Source organism: Nymphaea colorata, chromosome 9 (genome assembly GCF_008831285.2).
Source record: "Nymphaea colorata isolate Beijing-Zhang1983 chromosome 9, ASM883128v2, whole genome shotgun sequence".
Taxonomy (NCBI): domain Eukaryota; kingdom Viridiplantae; phylum Streptophyta; class Magnoliopsida; order Nymphaeales; family Nymphaeaceae; genus Nymphaea; species Nymphaea colorata.
The window spans coordinates 19,906,236-19,926,150 of record NC_045146.1 but is presented as its reverse complement, the minus strand read 5'-3'; the positions used below and the strand labels follow the sequence as shown (position 1 = coordinate 19,926,150).

At 38.1% G+C, this 19,915-nt stretch overlaps 1 protein-coding gene across 1 annotated transcript in view; it reads right to left on the bottom strand.

Moving 5' to 3' along the window:
- Window positions 1-17,335, bottom strand: part of LOC116260415 (cleavage and polyadenylation specificity factor subunit 1) — a 46,150-nt gene extending 28,815 nt beyond the window's left edge. The window contains exons 1-14 of the mRNA XM_031638749.2: window positions 16,586-17,335; window positions 15,881-16,027; window positions 14,827-14,980; window positions 14,085-14,220; window positions 10,433-10,578; window positions 8,216-8,311; window positions 8,011-8,063; window positions 7,515-7,646; window positions 7,335-7,386; window positions 7,073-7,195; window positions 6,209-6,340; window positions 2,383-2,514; window positions 2,143-2,220; window positions 1,699-1,839 (exon numbers count right to left, since the gene is read on the bottom strand). Coding sequence (XP_031494609.1) covers window positions 1,699-1,839; window positions 2,143-2,220; window positions 2,383-2,514; window positions 6,209-6,340; window positions 7,073-7,195; window positions 7,335-7,386; window positions 7,515-7,646; window positions 8,011-8,063; window positions 8,216-8,311; window positions 10,433-10,578; window positions 14,085-14,220; window positions 14,827-14,980; window positions 15,881-16,027; window positions 16,586-16,929 — 1,866 coding nt within the window. The 5' untranslated portion in view covers window positions 16,930-17,335. The remainder of the gene's footprint in view (window positions 1-1,698; window positions 1,840-2,142; window positions 2,221-2,382; window positions 2,515-6,208; window positions 6,341-7,072; window positions 7,196-7,334; window positions 7,387-7,514; window positions 7,647-8,010; window positions 8,064-8,215; window positions 8,312-10,432; window positions 10,579-14,084; window positions 14,221-14,826; window positions 14,981-15,880; window positions 16,028-16,585) is intronic.
- Window positions 17,336-19,915: the final 2,580 nt, after the last annotated feature.

The following is a 19,915-nucleotide window of genomic DNA, read 5'->3' as shown; positions in this document are numbered from 1 at the left end:
AAAGAATGACCCAGGGAAAGGACTACTCTACACTCGGCAAGATCAACTAAGCATTGAAGGATACTCTGACGCCGACTGGGCAGGATGCACAGATACTAGGAGGTCTACCACAGGATACTGCATATTTCTTGGAGGTAACCTTGTGGTATGGAGAAGTAAACGTCAAGAAGTTTGTTCCAGGTCCAGTGCTGAGGCTGAATACAGGGCGGTTGCTATGGGGGTTACAGAGATGTTATGGCTCAAAATTCTTTTAGCAGATATTGGGGTTAAAATGGAAGAGAAGATGAGGATGTATTGTGACAACAAGTCTGCGATTAACTTGGCAAACAATCCGGTCATGCACGACAGGACCAAACATGTGGAGATCGATCGTCACTTCATACGGGAACGCATAGATTCAAAGGAGTTGATTCTGCCCTATATGAAGTCTGAAGATCAAGTTGCAGATGTCTTAACTAAGTCTTTATGTACATCTCAATTTGAGAAAAATGTTAGCAAGCTTGGCATGTTTGACATGTATGCCAAGCTTGAGGGGGAGTGTTAGAATATATTGTATTGGGAACCGGGTCCATATATGGACCCGGTCCTATGGGCACGGATACCGAGGCGGACTCGGTACCCTAGGCGGCACTCTTTCTCTCCCTCCTATATATTCTTCACTTACATGTACTTGTTGAGTTAAGTGAATATTATTTTTCTCTCTCCTAGGGTTGCGGTTTGCCCCTAGGTCAGAGCTTCCCCGTGGTTTTTCACCTCTTTCTGAGGTTTTCCACGTATATTGTGTGTTCTTTCTCTGCTCTCTCCTTGTGGTTCGTGTTTCTACAGGACGAATAACTGATGATCAAGTAGGATCTACTATCTACTGTTGCTTACTATGTGATTTAATCCCTTCCTCATTACTGAGCTCCTGAATGGTGAGATACAGGCTACACAAGATGCTGTTTTCATGTCCAGCAACGGACGGAGAAGGATATATTAGAACATTTTATAGTCAACATTAAAGAAATACCATGAGTAAAAAAAAATCCTGCAATTTTTAATAACAAAAACTATACAAAATGATGAAGTTACAGAATAATAATTTTTAGTATTTTTCTCACAAAATGTAAAGACACGTGCAACAAGACCTTTAAACAAAAAAAAAACAGAAAACACAATAAAATATAAACCACATGTTTGAAGAATGAGAAAAGTTAACTTCTCAAAATACGAGGATTATTGCAGGAAAATATCATCACATTTTCATTTCTAATGGTTTACCATCATATAGCTTCAGAATGAAAATAATATTGTAAGATTTTAGACATAGGATATGTAGGTAACTGTGGGAAAGAATAATCAGGCTGAAACAAAGGACAAGATGCAGAACAATATTTTGACTAATTTACTCAAAAAATTCTCTTAACTAACATTCATCCTCACATGCAAACAAGACATTGTTCATCCAATCAAACAACCACTCACAATTTTTAAATTCTAAGCACAAAATACATAGCATTAGTCATTTTCAAGTGGACAACCTCATTTTCCAATAGAAAAGGCCCCAGCTTCTTCAGAACAAACACTAGAAACAAATAAAAAAGAACTTTTAAAATTTTAATATAATTTATGCAGCCAAATTCAGTGGACAATAAAATTTGCAAGCCAGAGATGACACATTCACTGAACAGGCAGCATGTTCTGAACACATGAACCAACCATCGTTCGATTCTCCAGGCTGATAATGAGGTATGCGTGAAACTCGTCGTCTTCCACCACAGTTTTTGATGAGTCCATGCTGTGTGATCGAGTACTTTTGTGGTACACAGTCCAAATGCCTTTGCAACCCGGCAGCTCAACCTGCAAATGATCAGTATAGTCTCAAACAGACCTATCAACTGCCATTCACATTTCACTAAAAAAGCAAGCACAAAGTAGAAACATAACATCATTTTGTGGGAAAAGCAGAAAAAAAAAACTTAAAAGTTAATTGCAAAAGAGAACACCAGGCATATTTGGAAGAAATAGTTGCCAAAAATAAAATCATTGAATCACATCATTAGAGATGTGCACTTGTCACAAGAAAAGGGCAATTGTGTGGCTAAAACTATATGCAACCAGAAAAGAAATTCCAAAACCAATCAAAACAGATACTCAGCAAACCTCAGTTATCAGTTCCGGGCGTATTGACTGCTGAAGTACACAAAGAGCACCATTTTTTCCATGACCAGAGCAGCAAACCTGAAATGTAAAAGGTTCACATCTTACATAACAGCACCAACATGCAGAAGATTACATTACAAAAGAATAGGTGCACATATGTACATATGCAGAGGATGAAATGATGCAAGTGCACAATGTGGATTTGAAGAGATGCCAAAGAATAAGGCTAGATAAACCAACCAATTCATAGTTACTTTGTTTTGCACTTCCACTGGCATTTGGATCAGCATTAGCCCTCAGTCCATATGAGAAATCTTTTATTGGACCAACATTTATCAGTGAATCCCTCACTGCAAAAGAAAAGTTTTTTGCCTGTAAAAGAACAAAATAATGTTAGCTATAGTGAAAAAAATGAGGGGGAATAGAGGAAGAGAGAAAGTCTTAGGTTGCATGTATAACCACCATAAATAGCTAGAGATGATACTACTTAGTTTGTGGAGAAGAAATATATATCATCACATGATACCTAAGTCTATCTTAACTACTCGACGAGAAAATTCTGAATTATAAAATGGCTTTTAGACAATAGATACAAATCCAACTTCAGGAACACTATGGTTTGGCACAGCCAAACGATCCAAAGTAAAACAGTCACAAATACCATTTATGGGTTTTAAACAATGAGGTTTTTCTTGGGTATAATATGGCAAAGTTGTTGTCCTCGAAAAAATCTAGACAAATTTTAAAACAATGAAAAAAATAAGTTCTTAGATGTAAAATATAAAAATAAAAATGGGGTAATAAAAAATGTAAAAAAAATGTGAAAAAAAATCGCAAAATGTGAAAAAAATACAAAAAACACAAACAAAGAAAAAAAGAAAAAAGTGTTTTTTCCGTCTTTATTTTGGCGTTTTTTTCAAAAAGATACATTTCCTTCCTGTTTCTTCCGGGCCGATCTACGGTTTTTTTCCCGTTTTTCAGAAGAAGAAAAAAAGCACACACACACACACACAACATTTATGACTATGATATATATGTATATTTTATGGCATTATTATATGGTGCATAAGCATATAATGCAGAATTTATACGCACTTGCAGACTGCATCTGTGTAATCAATTAGTTCCTTAATACATCAATCTGTCTCATATTACATCGGTTAGTTGTTCACAAAAAACATAGGATAGATTTAAAGCCTCCATTTACCAAAACAGAAGAAACATCAGGAAGACTGCACCAGTAAACCATGCATATATTCATCTAAACAACATCCAAGTGAACATGAAACACCCATAATACATTGATAACATCACAATAACACCACAATTTACTTTTCCACAAGTAATCACCAGCCTTTTTCTCCCATTTTGCTTTTGATGTGCATGTGCCAAGAAGGATATATAAAGAACTCTTTTATTGTCAAGAAAAAAACGACATTTGAATTATTTTAAAAGCAACTATGTTTTCCATACAAAATGAACCTAACTAAACAAAATGATCCAGAATATGAAGGCACAAATGACTAACATTTAGTAACAAGACAAACAATTTTTAACATTAACATAAATAACACTTATGCAACAAGATAGTTGCAATATAAACAAATATAAGAATATTAGAGAAATTGGAACATCAGCATATCAAGTAAGGTTAATGAGCATGTATATATATCACAGCTACACAGGAATCACTGTAGGAGCCAATCAACAAAAAAGCCAAGAGACCAAACAACAATGGGACTTGAATTCTCCTCAGATATAGAAACAGGTCTCTTACGAGTGTGCATACCACAGTAGTTGGTAATAGTAATACTAGTAAGCAACAGCAAAGATAAATTTCGACCCAAAAAGGAGTATTATATCCTAAACTAATTATCACCCATATGTTCGTGATGGAATTCTTCAAACAATTAAGAAACAACAAACGAAGAAAAGATGTCTGCCTTACTGTATTCAAAAGCAGAGACAATTAAAAACATAACACCAATCCACGAGGAAGATTGAAATTCCAAAATTGGTAAATACCATTTGCTGCGACACACAGTCACGTCAAAATGGGCCGTGTATCTGTGTCGACACTCCGTCACGTGGACACGGCCGGATACGTTTTGGATCGGGTCTGGGTCAGACCCGATCCAAACCACTTTTCTAAACCAACACTATAACCCTCGACTTTCTTTTTCATGCTTACCTTCACACCAGTGACGACTGTGTGCTTATAACCGGCGACAACAGAGGACAATGGCGGGCAACAGCAACGAGGTCCGGCAATCGACAGCGACTTCCGGTGGTTTTCAGTGGAAGCCGGCGACAGGGAGGTAACTGTTTTAGTAGGTTTATGAAGTTAGGGTTTGCATTGGAGGCACATTTGGGGTTTTTTTTTTTTTGCTTTCTTTCTTCGGCGGACGACGGCAACAATGACTCCCCTCTTTCTTCTTGCTCTGTGCTGGTGGCGTAGAGGAGAAAGAGAAATTATCGCATGGATAGATTTATGATTCTTTTCAAGATTTGGGAGCTTATTTAAATTGTTGTTTACTGTCATTTTTTTGGCATTTTCATCCCTTTGAAATTTCAGTCATGATGATATTGATCAACAATGTTTTGTTTGTGACTTTAAGTGAATTATTAATTTAATGTTTTTTTAATTTATTATTGTTTAGAATATTCTATTTGTCGTGTCTGCGTATCCCACAATTGTGAAAATTGCGGTGTCCGCACCCGTGTGACTTAGACCATTTGTTAAATGTAAGGATGTCTGTGTGTGTGTGCGCGCGCGCGAGAGAGAGAGAGAGAGAGAGAGAGAGAGAGAATAGAGAAAAAAATCATTTACTTCATTAACCCTAATCACTTTATAAATGAGGACTAGTGGCACGTCTTAGAACATTACAAAACCAGTCCTCCAGAGAAAATAAATTTATTAAAGAAGGACCCACAAAATATTTCTCATCTACCCATGACAACTAGACTAAATTATAAAAAAGCCCTCACAATAATGACTCTCAAATTCTCCATACTCCCCCTCAAGCTGGAACATAAATGTCAATCATGCTCAACTTGTTACAACATCTAGTTAAATCAACAATGGGAAGTGACTTTGTGAAAACATCACCCACTTGATCTTCTAATGCCACATGGACTATAGACGTAATTCACGCATGATGATCCTGGAAGCTCTACATATTCCCCTATAGTGGAAGATGACTTGCCTATTGCTCTATGGAAAAGAAAGAGACAATGCACTTTACATTTTATTTCTAAGTTCGCGTCTACAGATAGACTTGGTGAGAAGAGCTTTATATCTGCCTTGTCTGTGGTTTCCATTCCCATAAATTATCAACAGGCACTTCTAGATCTGAAGTGGAAACAAGCTCTGCAAGACAAAATAGATGCTTTGATGCCACATGCAAGGCATGGTTCTCTCACAATAAAAATGTGCACTTGATCTGTTGCAGGAAATGAGGATGTTAGGTGCTAACAAGGTACCATCCAAATGAATCCAAAATTACATTTTCATGATGATCAGTTTGAATCTATGGATAGCAAATTCTATACACCATTGATTGGGATACTCCTTTATAAGGCTATGACCAGGCCAAATATATCCCTTGATGTGGCTAAATTAAGTCAGCTTATGGACAAGCCTAAGAAGGAACATTGAGACAATGTTGTAAAAAGCGTATCGTAAGCCGTATCGGTCTGACTCTAAGATATGTTGTATCGTAAAATATCGTAATGTATCGTAACCGTATCATTTTTTTAAATAAATCAGAAAAAATAGAATTAGGAGGAGAGAGAGAGAGAGAGCAAAAGAAAGAAATCATCTATTTCATCAACGCTAATCCTTCTATAAATAAGGATTAGGAGGACAGCCAGAAGATTAGAAATCAGTCTTCAACAAAATATTCCTCATCTACCCACAACAACTAACCTAAATTACTAAAAGGCCCTCACATAATGACTCTCAACAACATTGATTACACATATACACCATACCAAGAAAATGCAAACCCAACTTATGACAAGCCACTAGTAATAAGGAGAAAAAGGTTCAAAGCATAAGTCGAACCTGATTTGACTCTGTGCTGGTTGGTGCCAATGTATAAAAGGAGAGCTCCTCTCCACTCCCATCATGCAAACCATCAGAAGAAGATCTACGCAAACGCTTTGCAAAAGGAGCATCTCCCTCAATATCTGTACCCTGTTAATGAAATAAATATAAAAAATTATGTCATGGATGTGCCCAAGAGCAAACAGATGGTAGTAATTCACAAACGCCACATACCTAGATGGCAAAATATCAACATCTGAACATGCCCAAGAAGGACAAGGAATAAGATGGTAATAAAAGATCTACATAAACCTTTTCCCTTGAGGGTGTATGTTACAATTCCTTAGAAATGACTTGTTAGTCATGTTAGTTATTAAGAAATAATCAAGTTAAAGTTACAGATGTGAGTGGCAGGGTAGGCTGATAAAAGAAAAAGAATTACTTGGCATGGAATCCCCAATAATCTAAAACACACAAGTACAAGAGAATGACCCAGCTACCCACATTTGTGCGTGGGTATGCTGCTACAGGCACACTGTATCCAACACATAAAACTTTAAGTGCAATTGGTGAACTATGTGATTGACGTGATTCGTAATAATACTGTCTTTCATTACTTTTCCCACTTGAAATGTTATGTCTAATTGTCACCCTATTAATTTTTTGTTAAATCAACAGTCTCAACCGAGCAGGTTTTCTAGCGGTTTGACCAACCTAAGTCTGTTCCCAAGTTGGACAACCAAGTTCATCAGAACAACAACGCACAGACAATCGCAAAGAGAAACAGCAAAGACCAAATTATCAACACAGGACTTCTAGCACTAAATTTAGACTTTAGAACCATGAAAACTGTAAGAAAACCTAAGGGAACAAAGTATGCACCTCATCCTTTCCATTCGCAGAAGTTGAACCTGAGGAAGCAACATCCGAACTGTATTGCACAAGCAAGCTGTCTCCTAACCGGCTTCCAAGGAAAAAGAACAAAGTCCCAATCGTTGTGATGGCCTTCAAGTTTAACCATAAAAAGTTGGGAAAAGCTTGTTAGAGACATATCTAAAGTATATGTTCAACAATTTTTAACATTATACTAGGGGCATAGAACAGAAATGGTAAAAGCAGCATCAGATTTACAAGTGCAGCTAACCGATGTCAAAACAGAGGCTCTAGACTTGGAAAGCTCAAGTCTCCGCACAATCCTATGTATAAGAAAATGAAAACTCATAAATGGATGTCAAAAGATGTGGAATACATTGTTAACAAAAATAATCATATACAAGAATAGAATTTTAAGTACGGGAAGATTACAAGGGCCACAAGAAGCAACCTGCCATCATATACCAATGTCACTAAGAGCAATTCTCCTGTCTTTGTCGAAAACATTGCAACATCATTAGATAGCCATGTAGCATTTGCAGCATCAAGCTCTACTTTAATATGTGACTTTGGCATATCATGGCTGAAACAGAAAGAAGCAGAAAATAATTACAATTTTAGCACAACAGAATTATCAAAACAATTCCCAGAACAAATATTGCACCAATCTGGCAGTGTAGGTCAAGTCATAGCCTGTCAATGTAAAAAACCAACACACCGCTGCATTTCCTTACACCGCAGCATTTCCTTATTATTGTACTATTATCAGAAAAATAAATCACCAACGGGCATACACGTGGTCCCAGGTGCAGGTCATATGAAACACCGGTTGACCTGACCTCACTTTCAACAATGTGCCATGAAAATGACCAGCACTCGGAAAGTTCCATGTTTCCAGATCTTCACATCAAAAAGGGATAAAATTGAACAAATGCAGAGAAGAGAACCTGCTTTCATCCATCACAAATAAATCATTGAGGCCAAGCGCACAAGATACAGACTGCAAATTTAGAATAAATTTTCATAAGGGGTCAGATACAGGCAACATGATTAATCAAATGCTTACTAATGCAAAGGAAGAAAGAAAAAGCGAACAAAAAGGAAGCACATGTTAAAAATAATGACAATGAAAAAGCAAAAGATCACCAGTACCTGGCTGTGATAATGAATACTATTTGCACAGATCACAAGCACACCACCAATGGGAGAAGGTACAGCAAGAAGCTTGTATGCATCATGAGGTAGATTCTGGTTATAAAGAGAAAAGGGTTCAGAATAACACATCAATTTTGTTGCGAGAAGGGCTGACTAACATAACATAAAAAGATGTATACTGTTAGGTGCAATAAGGCATGCAAAAAAAAAATAATGTATTTCACAAACACTAAAGAGTTTAAAACTCTAATAAAAAAGAACGTGTAAAGTTTATAACATATGAATTTTCTTTTATCTTCATAAATCCTATTAATACTAGTGACTTATAGGGTCCCCTGATTTGTGACGTAATCAGCAACTAGCAAGCAAGACAATCACATTGAACACAAACCCATGAAGACATCACTGCTCTCTAAAGATGTCTGTGCCTTACAAGGAAGCAAAGCCCTCACCGTAGATAACCTTACACAATCATTGTAGAGGACTTGTTTGAACAGAAAAAGAAGAATCAGCAGCCATTAGTTTTTCCCATCATCTGATGGCAAAGTTTGCCTTGGATCAGCTGAACCCCTAGTCTGTCATTTCCTCAAAAGAAGGAAATGCAATCAGGTTAGCACATTAAAATTTCAGCATTTTCCTGGAGGGGTAAACAGGACATACTTAAGTTAAATGCAGACATTACCAGTCTCAGCTAATCAGGTTTGAACTGTCACCATTTCATTTTGAATTTGAACTTGGATGAAGAATCTAAAACTGGATCTAAATCTTTTGAGGAAATGACAGACTAAGGGTTCAGCTGATGGCAAAGTTTGCCTTGGATCAGCTGAACCCCTAGTCTGTCATTTCCTCAAAAGAAGGAAATGCAATCAGGTTAGCACATTAAAATTTCAGCATTTTCCTGGAGAGGTAAACAGGACATACTTAAGTTAAATGCAGACATTACCAGTCTCAGCTAATCAGGTTTGAACTGTCACCATTTCATTTTGAATTTGAACTTGGATGAAGAATCTAAAACTGGATCTAAATCTTATTTGCTTAATATTCACATTTATTCAGAGCCCCATCTGGTTAGCATTTGGATTCAGGAGTCGATCTCATCCAAATAGATTATTAGAAGTTTAGAACCATTTACTACCAAAATCAACAAAAAAACAATCTAGGTATCCTCCATGAACACTGGTACCAAAGATGGAAACCACAGAGCATAATCAATCTAGGTATTCACCACAGACACTGATGCCATAGATTGGAAACCACAGAGTATCAAACAGAATTTCCAATTAGAGCTTAGAAGGGCTCTGGTCCAGTTACATAAGCAGCTCAAATCCAAGCAATTCACATCCACAATATATTTTAATGGACCCAAAAAGTCAAAAGGAACAATTGAGGGCAATAACGCCAGATCCACCATCTTGCTCTCAACACATAATAATGACTAAAGAGCTGCATAATGCAGCAAAGGTTCACAGATCAATGCAACTCATTGACATGCATGAGACTAGAAACAAACCTTGGAGTCTCCTACTTTTTTATGACACAAGATTCAGCAAAGCAATCAATGTTACTGTAGAGAGTAGTGCTCTTTAAATCGCAATAACAGTAGAAATGGTATACAGAAAACACTCCATCTTGATGAGGCTCCTATATTGCACAACAATTTCATTGATATTTCAGGAAAATTCATGTTCTTTTTAAATGGAACAACAGCATGCATTCTTTCATCTATATATTATTCATCAAACCCAAGATTGAAAGCAATTAGAGCACATCGCATTTTATTACCAGACAATCTATCTAAGAGTCGAATATTCTCAACATAACTTTTAGAGAGGAACAACATATATGGTAGAGAATGCATGACAGCCTAAGTCAGTATAGATCAAAATTATGGTCATGCCAATGTCTTGAAGGCAGTTTTATTGACAACACTTAAGTTTTGTGTTATTGGGATTGAAAAAATCCCAATGTTCTCACCAAGTAAGTAATGCCACATGTAAGTATTACTGTTTGCGGATTAATCATTGCAATAATTTCTCTACTGCAAACAAAATGTTATCAAAACCGCCACCATTTAACAGTGCAGTAGTTGCATTGTATGTGTTAGAGAAATAGCATAAAAAACTTCCATATACAAATAAAAGAGGTGATTATACATTCACAAGAAGAGGTTCAACCAGATAAATAACTAATGAAATTCAAAGGGAAAAGACTTACAAAAGCAGACCATATAAGAGGGTGTTGTTTCAATGTTGTATTTATGCTGAGTGCTGATATCATACAAGTGTGATGCTTCCAGGAGATACTTCCAGCCCAAGTCAATTCCTTCTCGTGAAGAATAACCATTACAGGCTCTATATAACCTACACAAGACAAGTATAGTAGACCAACCAGAGAAAATACGTAACTAAGATTCTTCTTGGATTATGAAATCATATCATATAGTCTCATCAATGTAGTACATCTGGATAAGGGAGAGAAACATAAAAAGTATGCCAGCAACTTTCTGAAATACCTCTTCCAAAAAGAGGTGTCATTTGAAGTTTGAAACCTACATTGGTTTGTTACTGCCTACAGTACATGCTGAGAAATTACAGCAATGATTCTCAACATTGTACTAAAACAGTATTATGCTCAATAAATCAACTTAAATGATAGCAAGAAATGAGCACAGCTAATTTTCATAACTTCTGTTAATGGGGGTGACTCTTTATACTTCAACAAAAAGATGTGTCAATGTTATTCAAGGCTTTTGTTGATGATGAGGAAGGTTTTTGAATATTAAAGAACCTGACAAATATTTTTAAATATTTTCCTGGTTTACATTGTAATTCTATTGATTACTCTAATTTTTCCTTAAGGGTTAGGGTAAAAGATCAATAATGAATTTCACGTGTTTTTCTTCTCTCTCTTTCTCTCACGAAAACATGCTATCAGAGCCGGCAGCATGATCCCTTCAATCTGCCAGCGACTGGCAGACTTCCGGCGACTCTCTTTCCGGTGACTGTCAGACCTCTTTCTCTCCTCTCTTGTCTTCTTCTTCTTCCTCTTTCCTCTCGTCTACTTCTTCTTCCTCTTCTCTATTGATCGCTAGTTCGTGGAGTCTGATCACACCTATGTGGAACGTGTGATCAGACCATTGGTGGAACGTGTACAGCAGTTTTTCTGATCATGGTGAAGGCTGACGCTGCTACAGAGGGGTGTCTGACACTGCTGTTGGTGTAACAGCAACTGCTGGAGATGGCTGGAAGCTGTTTGATATTTGTAGAGAGTCTAGAGACCTGTTGCTGATCGTGGAAATGGTTTGTTGATACTAATGAGTGTGGAACAGCAAGATGTCGACTTGCTGTTGGAGAAGTTAATGTGGAAACAGCAAAAGCAGCGGCAGTCTTGAGGCAGTCATCGTCTGTAAGTTTTTTTTTTGGCAGCAGTCATTGTCAGCAATATTTCTGTTAATTGGTAGAGACCTGCAGCTGATCGTGGAAATGGTATGTTGATACTAAATTACTAATGAGTGTGGAACAGCAAGATGTCGACTTGCTGTTGGAGAAGTTGATGTGGAAACAGCAGAAGCAGCGGCAGGCACACATCACTCCTACAATTGCTTATCATACCTCTGTCAAACAAATGTGGGATTTTTTGAAGCAAACGTACTCCCAAGATAAGAAAGATAAGAATATGAGCAAAATTTTGCAGGTTGAAGAAGAACTTCTTAAGTTCAAACAAGGTGACTCAGATCTGGCCCAATACTTTGCATCAGTTAAATCAGCCTATGAGCGACTCAAAGTTCTACGTCCCCCTTGTCAATCATGGTACAAAACTCACTTTGAGAAGCACATAGTGGAATGTTGACTGGGGCTGAAATTCCAGATCTTGCTGAGGCCTATAACAGACTTAGTCGTCTGGCTGTGACCCTTCATCCTCAACTGATGCACCCACTTCAGCATTAGCTGTCCCAGGAGGCCATGGGCAGGCCTTCAGTAGAGGGAGAGGGTTCGTGGTGCAGGAGGTGGACACGGTAGATGCAGGTTCTGTTGAAGATAGAAAATCTACTACTGGGTTTTGTGTTTTTGTAGGAGGGAATCTTATATCCTGAAGGAGCAAGAAACAGAATGTGGTCTCACGGTCTAGTGTTGAGTCAAAATATAGGGCCATGGCCCAAACGGCAGCAGAATTGACGTGGGTTAATTCCATTCTTGAAAGCCTAAAAATTCCAGTTCAACTACTTATGACTATGTTTTGTGATAATAGGGCAGCCACCTATATTGCAAACAACCTGGTTTCAACGAAAGAACTAAACACATTGAAGTAGACTTTTATTACATTCGTGATTTAGTTCAAGGAGGAGTAATCACTACAACTCACGTGGTCTCTGAATAACAAATTGCCGATATCTTTACTAACACTATTGCAATTAGTGAGTTTTCAAAGTGTTGTAACAAGCTGAGCATGGTAGATATCTATGCTCCAGCTTGAGAGAGAGCATTGATGATGAGGAAGGTTTTGGAATATTAAAGAACCTGACAACTCTTTAATATTTTTAAATATTTTCCTGGTTTACATTGTAATTCTATTGTTTACCTTAGTTCTCCCTTAAGTAAGGGTTAGGGTAAGAGATCAATAATGAATTTCACGTGTTTTTCTTCTCTCTCTTTCTCTTACTAAAACAGCTTTCATACTTGAACAGACAAAAACATCTATCCTCTGGTATCGTAAAGCAAAAGGAAAAAAATAAAACATAACCAAATTATGGATCTCAAGGTGCAAAAAGAAATAGATTTTAATCATTTAATAACTAGCAATCTGCTATAGTAGATGTGACTCCTCTACAATTGTTCACAGGAAACTTTACCTTAAGCACTAGCATCTACTCCCTCGATTTTCTCCAATATTTTTTGTTACGTAGATAAACAAAACCCTAACTATACAAACACTTTTTCTATTTTTTGTCTCACTATATAATAATTTGTCGATTTTATTGTTTTCTGATTCCTAATTTGAAACAAAAAAGTTAAAGAGTATCAAATTATATCACACAACAATAGTTCACAATCTACTATGTCATTCTGGTGATATGCTATAATAAAATTAGTTAAAGGTGTCACAATTAAATTTGAAAGTCAAGTGCAAAGGTATGTCAAGGAGGACATGTAAGCAGGAGCCTCTCTCTATCTCGTCAAACACTGGTCTCTCTCTCTCTTGCCAGAAACCCTCTTCCCCCAAGTCAGATGCAGAGGCTCATCGTTTTTTTCTCTTAAATTTTCAATTGTTTTATGGTTTGGAATCTTTGGATCGGATCAGCCTACATCAGATGCAAGCCATACCTAAACCTGGGCATCGGGTCGGGCCGGCCTGATGCTCAAAACCCGAGCCCAGGCCAGACCCGGTTTACAATAAAAAAACATTTCTTTAAATATAAAATATATTTTTAAAAATTAAAAATACATTTTTAATAAAATAAAAAAATTATTTGGTATCGAGCTGAACCGGGCCCCTGTCGGGCCGGTTCTTTTGGGCCCGGGACCAGGCCCGATGCCCAGGTCTACCCATACCCATGTCAGAGAACCCCGTATTGACATGTGACATAGGTACAACGCTACTTAAAATGGTACCACCTCCATTTTCATTGAAATCATAAAGGAAGTAAGTTCATTTTCATGCACTTGGATGGAGAAAGGAACTGCATCCAACCATATGCTTAACGTAAAAAACCATTTCCCACACATTTAAGGGACATGAATCTGCCATACTGAAATGTGAAGAATATCTCTTGTTTTTCTTATTGCTGCACAGATAAAATAGCATATTAAGAAAAAAAAAATCATTCTCTACTTGTAATACAAATCTAAGAGTCTAACAAAGTGAATACCATTAATAAATATGAAATCCTTTATGTGCTTCATGTCTAAATCACGCAAGCCAATTACATAAGATGACTCAACTCGGACAGCGATAGCAGAACCAGAACCATGTATCTCTTCATCTGCAACCAGGCCATAACCAGCCTTCAAAAAGTAAAATACAAACACGTAAGATTTCATTGATCAGTAGCAAATTCATCATATATGTTTTTGCACCAACAGTTTACTCTAACAAGAACTGCTCGTTCAATGAACATCAAGTAATAAAAGTACAACACCTCAGACCCAATACAACGTTATCTGCCCCTGCACAATTCTCAGGACCTTATCTATGCAACAGGGTACAGCAGAAATGAAAATATGTTTAAACTTAAAAATACAAACAAATATTAGGCCTAATTACGCCCAACATATTATTATTTAACAGCACGCTGTATAAAAATGTCCAGATTGTGATCTATATAGAACCAAATGAACCTTATTTTAGACTTAAGTAGATTATGAGGAAAACACATCATTAAGCTAAAACTACCATATGTAACTAAGAACGAGTAGATGCAAGAACAACTACTACAAATGCAGTTAAATGAACTGGAAAATACATCAAGCTCAAACTATTTTACATATTGAGGAATTATTAAATGTCACAAAACAACTGCTACACTGTGCTTTTATGAACATCCCTCTACATATACGAATTTGCATATTCCTGACTTAATATTTAAGCACATAAATAAGAAGTAATAGCACCTGTGCAGCTTTAAGTATAAGCATCTGACAATCGTACAGAAGAACACCTCCACATCTTCCAAGTGGATCAACATGGACAAGAGGACCCCTTGCAAATATTTCACGGCCTCGCTTGAGATGCTGCCATTCAGGCCCCTCAAAGCAGTGCATGGAGCTAGAGCAGTTCAAAAGTAAATAAAGCAAAATAAGATGTAAAACAACTTTTCAACAGCACGATAAGCATAGAATAATCATAAATTATCCGAAGCCAAGATTAAATTGCACGCGACAAAACACCCACTCTCTCTCTCTCCCCCTCTCTCTTTACACTCCCTCTCCAAAAAAAAAAACAAAACAAAAAGCCACCTCCTCCTACACACACACATATATAGCCAATTGAGATCAACCTAGAGATACCACTGTAAGAGGCATCAGCGACAACCAACAAGGTTTAAGAGCCAATATGGATCCACTTAATGTTAGGGTTTGTTAATTCATTATTTGATGTGTTCATCCACCTATATTGCATGTTAAAGTTAGGGCGTTCTAAATTTTGCTATAAATACTTGCTAAGAAACTTATGGATTGATTATATTATTAAAATATTTCAATTATGCTCTTAACTTTTATTTTAATTTCAAATTTCAGTTTATCACTGATGATTTGCAGACTACAGAATTCATGTAGATTTTTTCTGTTAATTTTCTTATATTTCAGGTTGTTTGTTTAGTAAAACTATAAATGTCAGTTGTCGCATAAACCTACCATTCTGGTAATGGATTTGTATTCATACTGCTCCATTAGATGAAAAAAGGAATTTTATTCTCAAAATTTCTAGAACCAACAATTGTTTCTATTCTTCAGTTCTATTTGATCCTGCATAATTACCAAAAATAAGATAAAATTCAAATAAACATGCTTTTAACTGTCAATACCATTCAAAACTACTTGATCAAGACAATAACGATGCTTTACATTTCATACTATGTCAAAGCAAAAACGCGTCCACTTTGAAAAGACGCAACCTGGGAAAGATAAGCCCAATAACTTTAAAGATAAACAGCCGTATCCTGACCTTGTGCGGAGCCCATGAATTGAATCGTCATACTCCAGCACAGAAAGCTTGGCATCTTGAAATGCAACAATGATGGAATCTCTTCTCCGATGACCACCATCGTTACCAAGTGACAGAATCGCCATGCTAATCACATTACCATGCAATCTAGGAAAAGTTTAAGCGGGGTAAAAAATGAAGTCAGCAACCCTAAACATGTATCTTTTTTCTATAATATCCATAGAGTATCAAATGTGTGTCGCTGACTACAGGCAAATTATGATATGTCCTCCAAAGAGGTGCAGATAGAAAAGATTGTCCATAATTTTTGGTGTTCCAGTACATGCAGTGGAACGGGCAAGACCACTAAAAATACTCGTGGCTGCAGAAGATCGACAGCTTCCCCAAAAAAAAACAAAAAAAGTTTTTAGTTTTCAGAAACGCAAGAACAAACATCGAGTGAGGAACGAGGAATGGTCAATAAAGTATAAAAGCCGACTAACACTTTAACCACAATCGACGCAATCAAAAATTGGAAGACCAGCATGTCTTCATCTAAAAATAAATGCAGCAGACTCTTAAGTGCATGATGATTAAATAAATAAAATCCATCGTCGATCAAGCAAAAAAGAAACTGTTGCTGAAGGCTCGGACACGAATTGTTACAGCATCGTCTCGAGTTCGTGGAGACGATAGAAAAGAAAGGAAGGATCAGAATAACCTTACCTGTAATGGCAAATGAGTTCCAAACATGCGCCAGAGATTCCGTCCATGACACCGCCACGTTTGGAGTCCGAAGGAGGATCACCAGAAAGGCGGGAGGACCGGCTGTCCTCTTCTTGTATCCTAACAGCGTAAAGTTCGAGCACATTGCCCGCCGTCAAGACAAGGTCGGGAAGGGGAGCAAAAACTTTGCTAGGGGGCGGCTGCGGCCACTCGGAGTCGGGATCGTCACCGTGTATCGGAGCGGCGGGAAGCAGGGAGTCGGAGGAGGGATGGGTGATGAAGCCGGTGGCACAGTGCTCCACTCCGGTGGCCCAATGCATCATCTTGAGGGCCGCGAAACTCATGGTTCCGGGTGAGGCCCCCACGAAGGAATGGATGGATGAGAGTAGTAGCAAAAGGAATAAGAGAATGCAAACCCTAGGGGTGGCTGTGGGCCGAGAAGACGGAGCTGTGCAGGAACAAATGAAGGGGCTCTTCAAACCTCTCAGCAGATAGATGGAACTTGAACGCCCCGTGGGGAAGGAGGCAGAGCGATGAGGGAGCAAGGTTCGAGACTTCTTCCTCCCGTATCGTCTTAAGGGGGAACTGGGGAAGAAGAAGAGAAGCAAACTCTTGCTCCGGAAACCCCTTTGCCCTTAAACCCCTCTCTCTCTCTCTCTCTCTCTCTCTGTGCGAGCGCGTCTCCGTGTCGTGTCTGATACCCTACTCCCTGGCTCGGAGGTAGTCGACCGCAGCAGGCTAGGAATCACAGGGACGTTTCGGGAGGATAAAATTTTATTTACCCGCTTTCTAAATACGCCAAAGCCACCCTTCTTTCTTTCCATCTGCTTCTACTATCCAATTTTGCTTTAAGATCTAGGCAGTCTTATAGTACAATCTTGAACGTGAGTGTTTGAGTATAGTGCATATCACCTTTTCCAATCCAAATAAGCAGCACGTACAAGAATTAAATTGAGGGTGTGCCGTCTGTGCATCCCTCAAACTGACCAGCAACTCTACTCCCCTCGAGACATCGGAGAAGAGTTTTTTTTTGTGTGGAGGCTTGGCCGATGTTTGCCTGTAAGAGAATAAGAGGGGCTAGGGTGAACTGAGGGGGGAACAGCGTGGGAGTCTTCGGCTAAGCTGAACTTGTGAGTCAAAGAGACTGACGTCCATTGTATGTCTGCCACTCGCTTGGCTTATTCAGGATGTCTTGTGTTTGGTAATATGAGTATTAGCAAAATATTCTATGAATCTTGCCCAAATATTGGAACATACATATAGTATTAAGTAAATTTATTAAACCGTGTGTTTTAATGTTTTCTAATGTCTAAACAAGTTCATAGGATGTTGTGATAGTATTTCCTGTTGTCAAACTTTATATCCATGAGTTGAGAGAAAAAGGGTCGTCCTCTCAGCCAAGCACTACCCTCATATGACAAGGGCCCCCAAATCAATGGTGATTTTCCGAGATCCTGCTGTATTTTGACCATTGGGCTTTGTTCTCACATGTACATAGTTCATCACCTCTGGCTTACTTATTGCACGTATAGTCCAGCTATTTTTCCAAGCCATATCCGGACTTTTGCCAAGCAACATGACCAGGAGTTCCACCACATTGCGGTAAAGCCTTGAGATCTTGGGATTCAATAAGGCCCATCAGTTGTCTTCCATAAGAGGTAATTGGAATCAGACAACTTGAAGGAAATAAAATTATCAAAATTAAGGGTTGTTTGGTAATAGTAACACATTGTAGCTATCTTATAAACTTTTTTCAAAAAACAAGGAAAATTTGTGAAATACTATAATACGTTGTTTTGTAAATATCTAATATTTTAGATCAGATTCATGGTACAATAACAATGTGTTATTATTGTCAATAGATCAAGCCCTTAAAGGTCGTTTGATTGTCAGTTCCATAGACAAGAGGAACTGGACATCATGTTCTAACACACCACTCTATTTTTGTCCCAAAGGACAGTAGTGTGAATTGTCTGCCGTTTGATATAGTTTAGGCATAGAAATATGTCTCTGACGTTTGATTTGCACGACAGATTGTCCAAATTCTTATATTTCAGAAACAAATTGAACCACACGATTTATACAAGAGTGCATGTCATGCAAACAATCAACAAACTATTGCATGCAAGTCTGCGCCATTCACAAAACTATGTTAGTTCATGAGGGAGAAACAGAGAGAAGTAAGAGCAAAACAAACAGCTACTAACAAGGCCAATCACTCATTCGAATGCCATGGACTCCTGAAAAATTTAAAGATCTTCAACTTCAAAATGATTAGCTGAATGAGGCATTTCATCGAACAATTTATCTTTAGTTAAATGAAGCACCATTGCAAGGTCACGGGGCATTAAACAGCCATAAAAAAGGCCCAACCCCTCATTCGAATGCCATGGACTCAAGAAAAGATTACAGATCTTCAATTTCAAAATGGTCACATGAATGAGGCAGTTCATCGAATAGTTTGTCTTTCAGTTGAATGAAGCATGATTGCAGAGTCGGGAGGGATTATGTCGAACAGTTTTAGTTGAAAGGTGTGCCACTTTCCCTATCTGTGTCCAATTATGTATTTGCAATCTCTGATGAGGCAGCGAAGGCCAATGCAGCAATCAAAAGCTCTTCTACTTTCTGATGCATAGAATGGTTAATAATTAATATCTTTGCTTGCCGAGTTAAGGCAGAAGCCGAGACAGAAGGTTGTTACGCTACTACTGTAGCAGTTGCTTCCATTATCGAACCTACCGCCCTCTTCCTCATTTTTCCGGGTGCCAGCAACCATTCTCAAAGCTATTCAATGTTACACTGCCGCTAAAGCTCGCCAGCAGGCTGGAAGCCCCCCTCAGCAATTGCCTATCCGAAGAGGGAAGTACTGGTGCCGGCCTTGATGCATTTACCTGGTGACATTGAGTTCCTCTGCCTCGGTAGAAGCCACTCACAGGAGCTCAATGTGCTGACTGCCTTGAGCATCATCGCTTCCTTGCCTTAGTGTACCGTCGAGCAAAGGGAGAGGGAGAGCAGAGTGGAGGGAGAGAGAGCAGCCGGGAATCGAGACGCGAGTGTTGTTCCACGCTATTCGGTGTAAAACCAACTAACCGATGAACAACCCATAACCCCAAAAAACACGGTACGTATAATGGCATCTGTGCATCTGTTTTTTCATCAGTTCCTTGTCCGATGTTTATGTCAGATTTTGAAAAACAGGAACGTGCACCCAAATCAAATGGCTTCCCAGGAGCCATTTAAGACTGGATTTGTTATAATCTTTTAAGGTAGATTTAAAAGTCTTTGATAGTTGTCTAATACGGATATAAACAGAATCATGTACATCACACT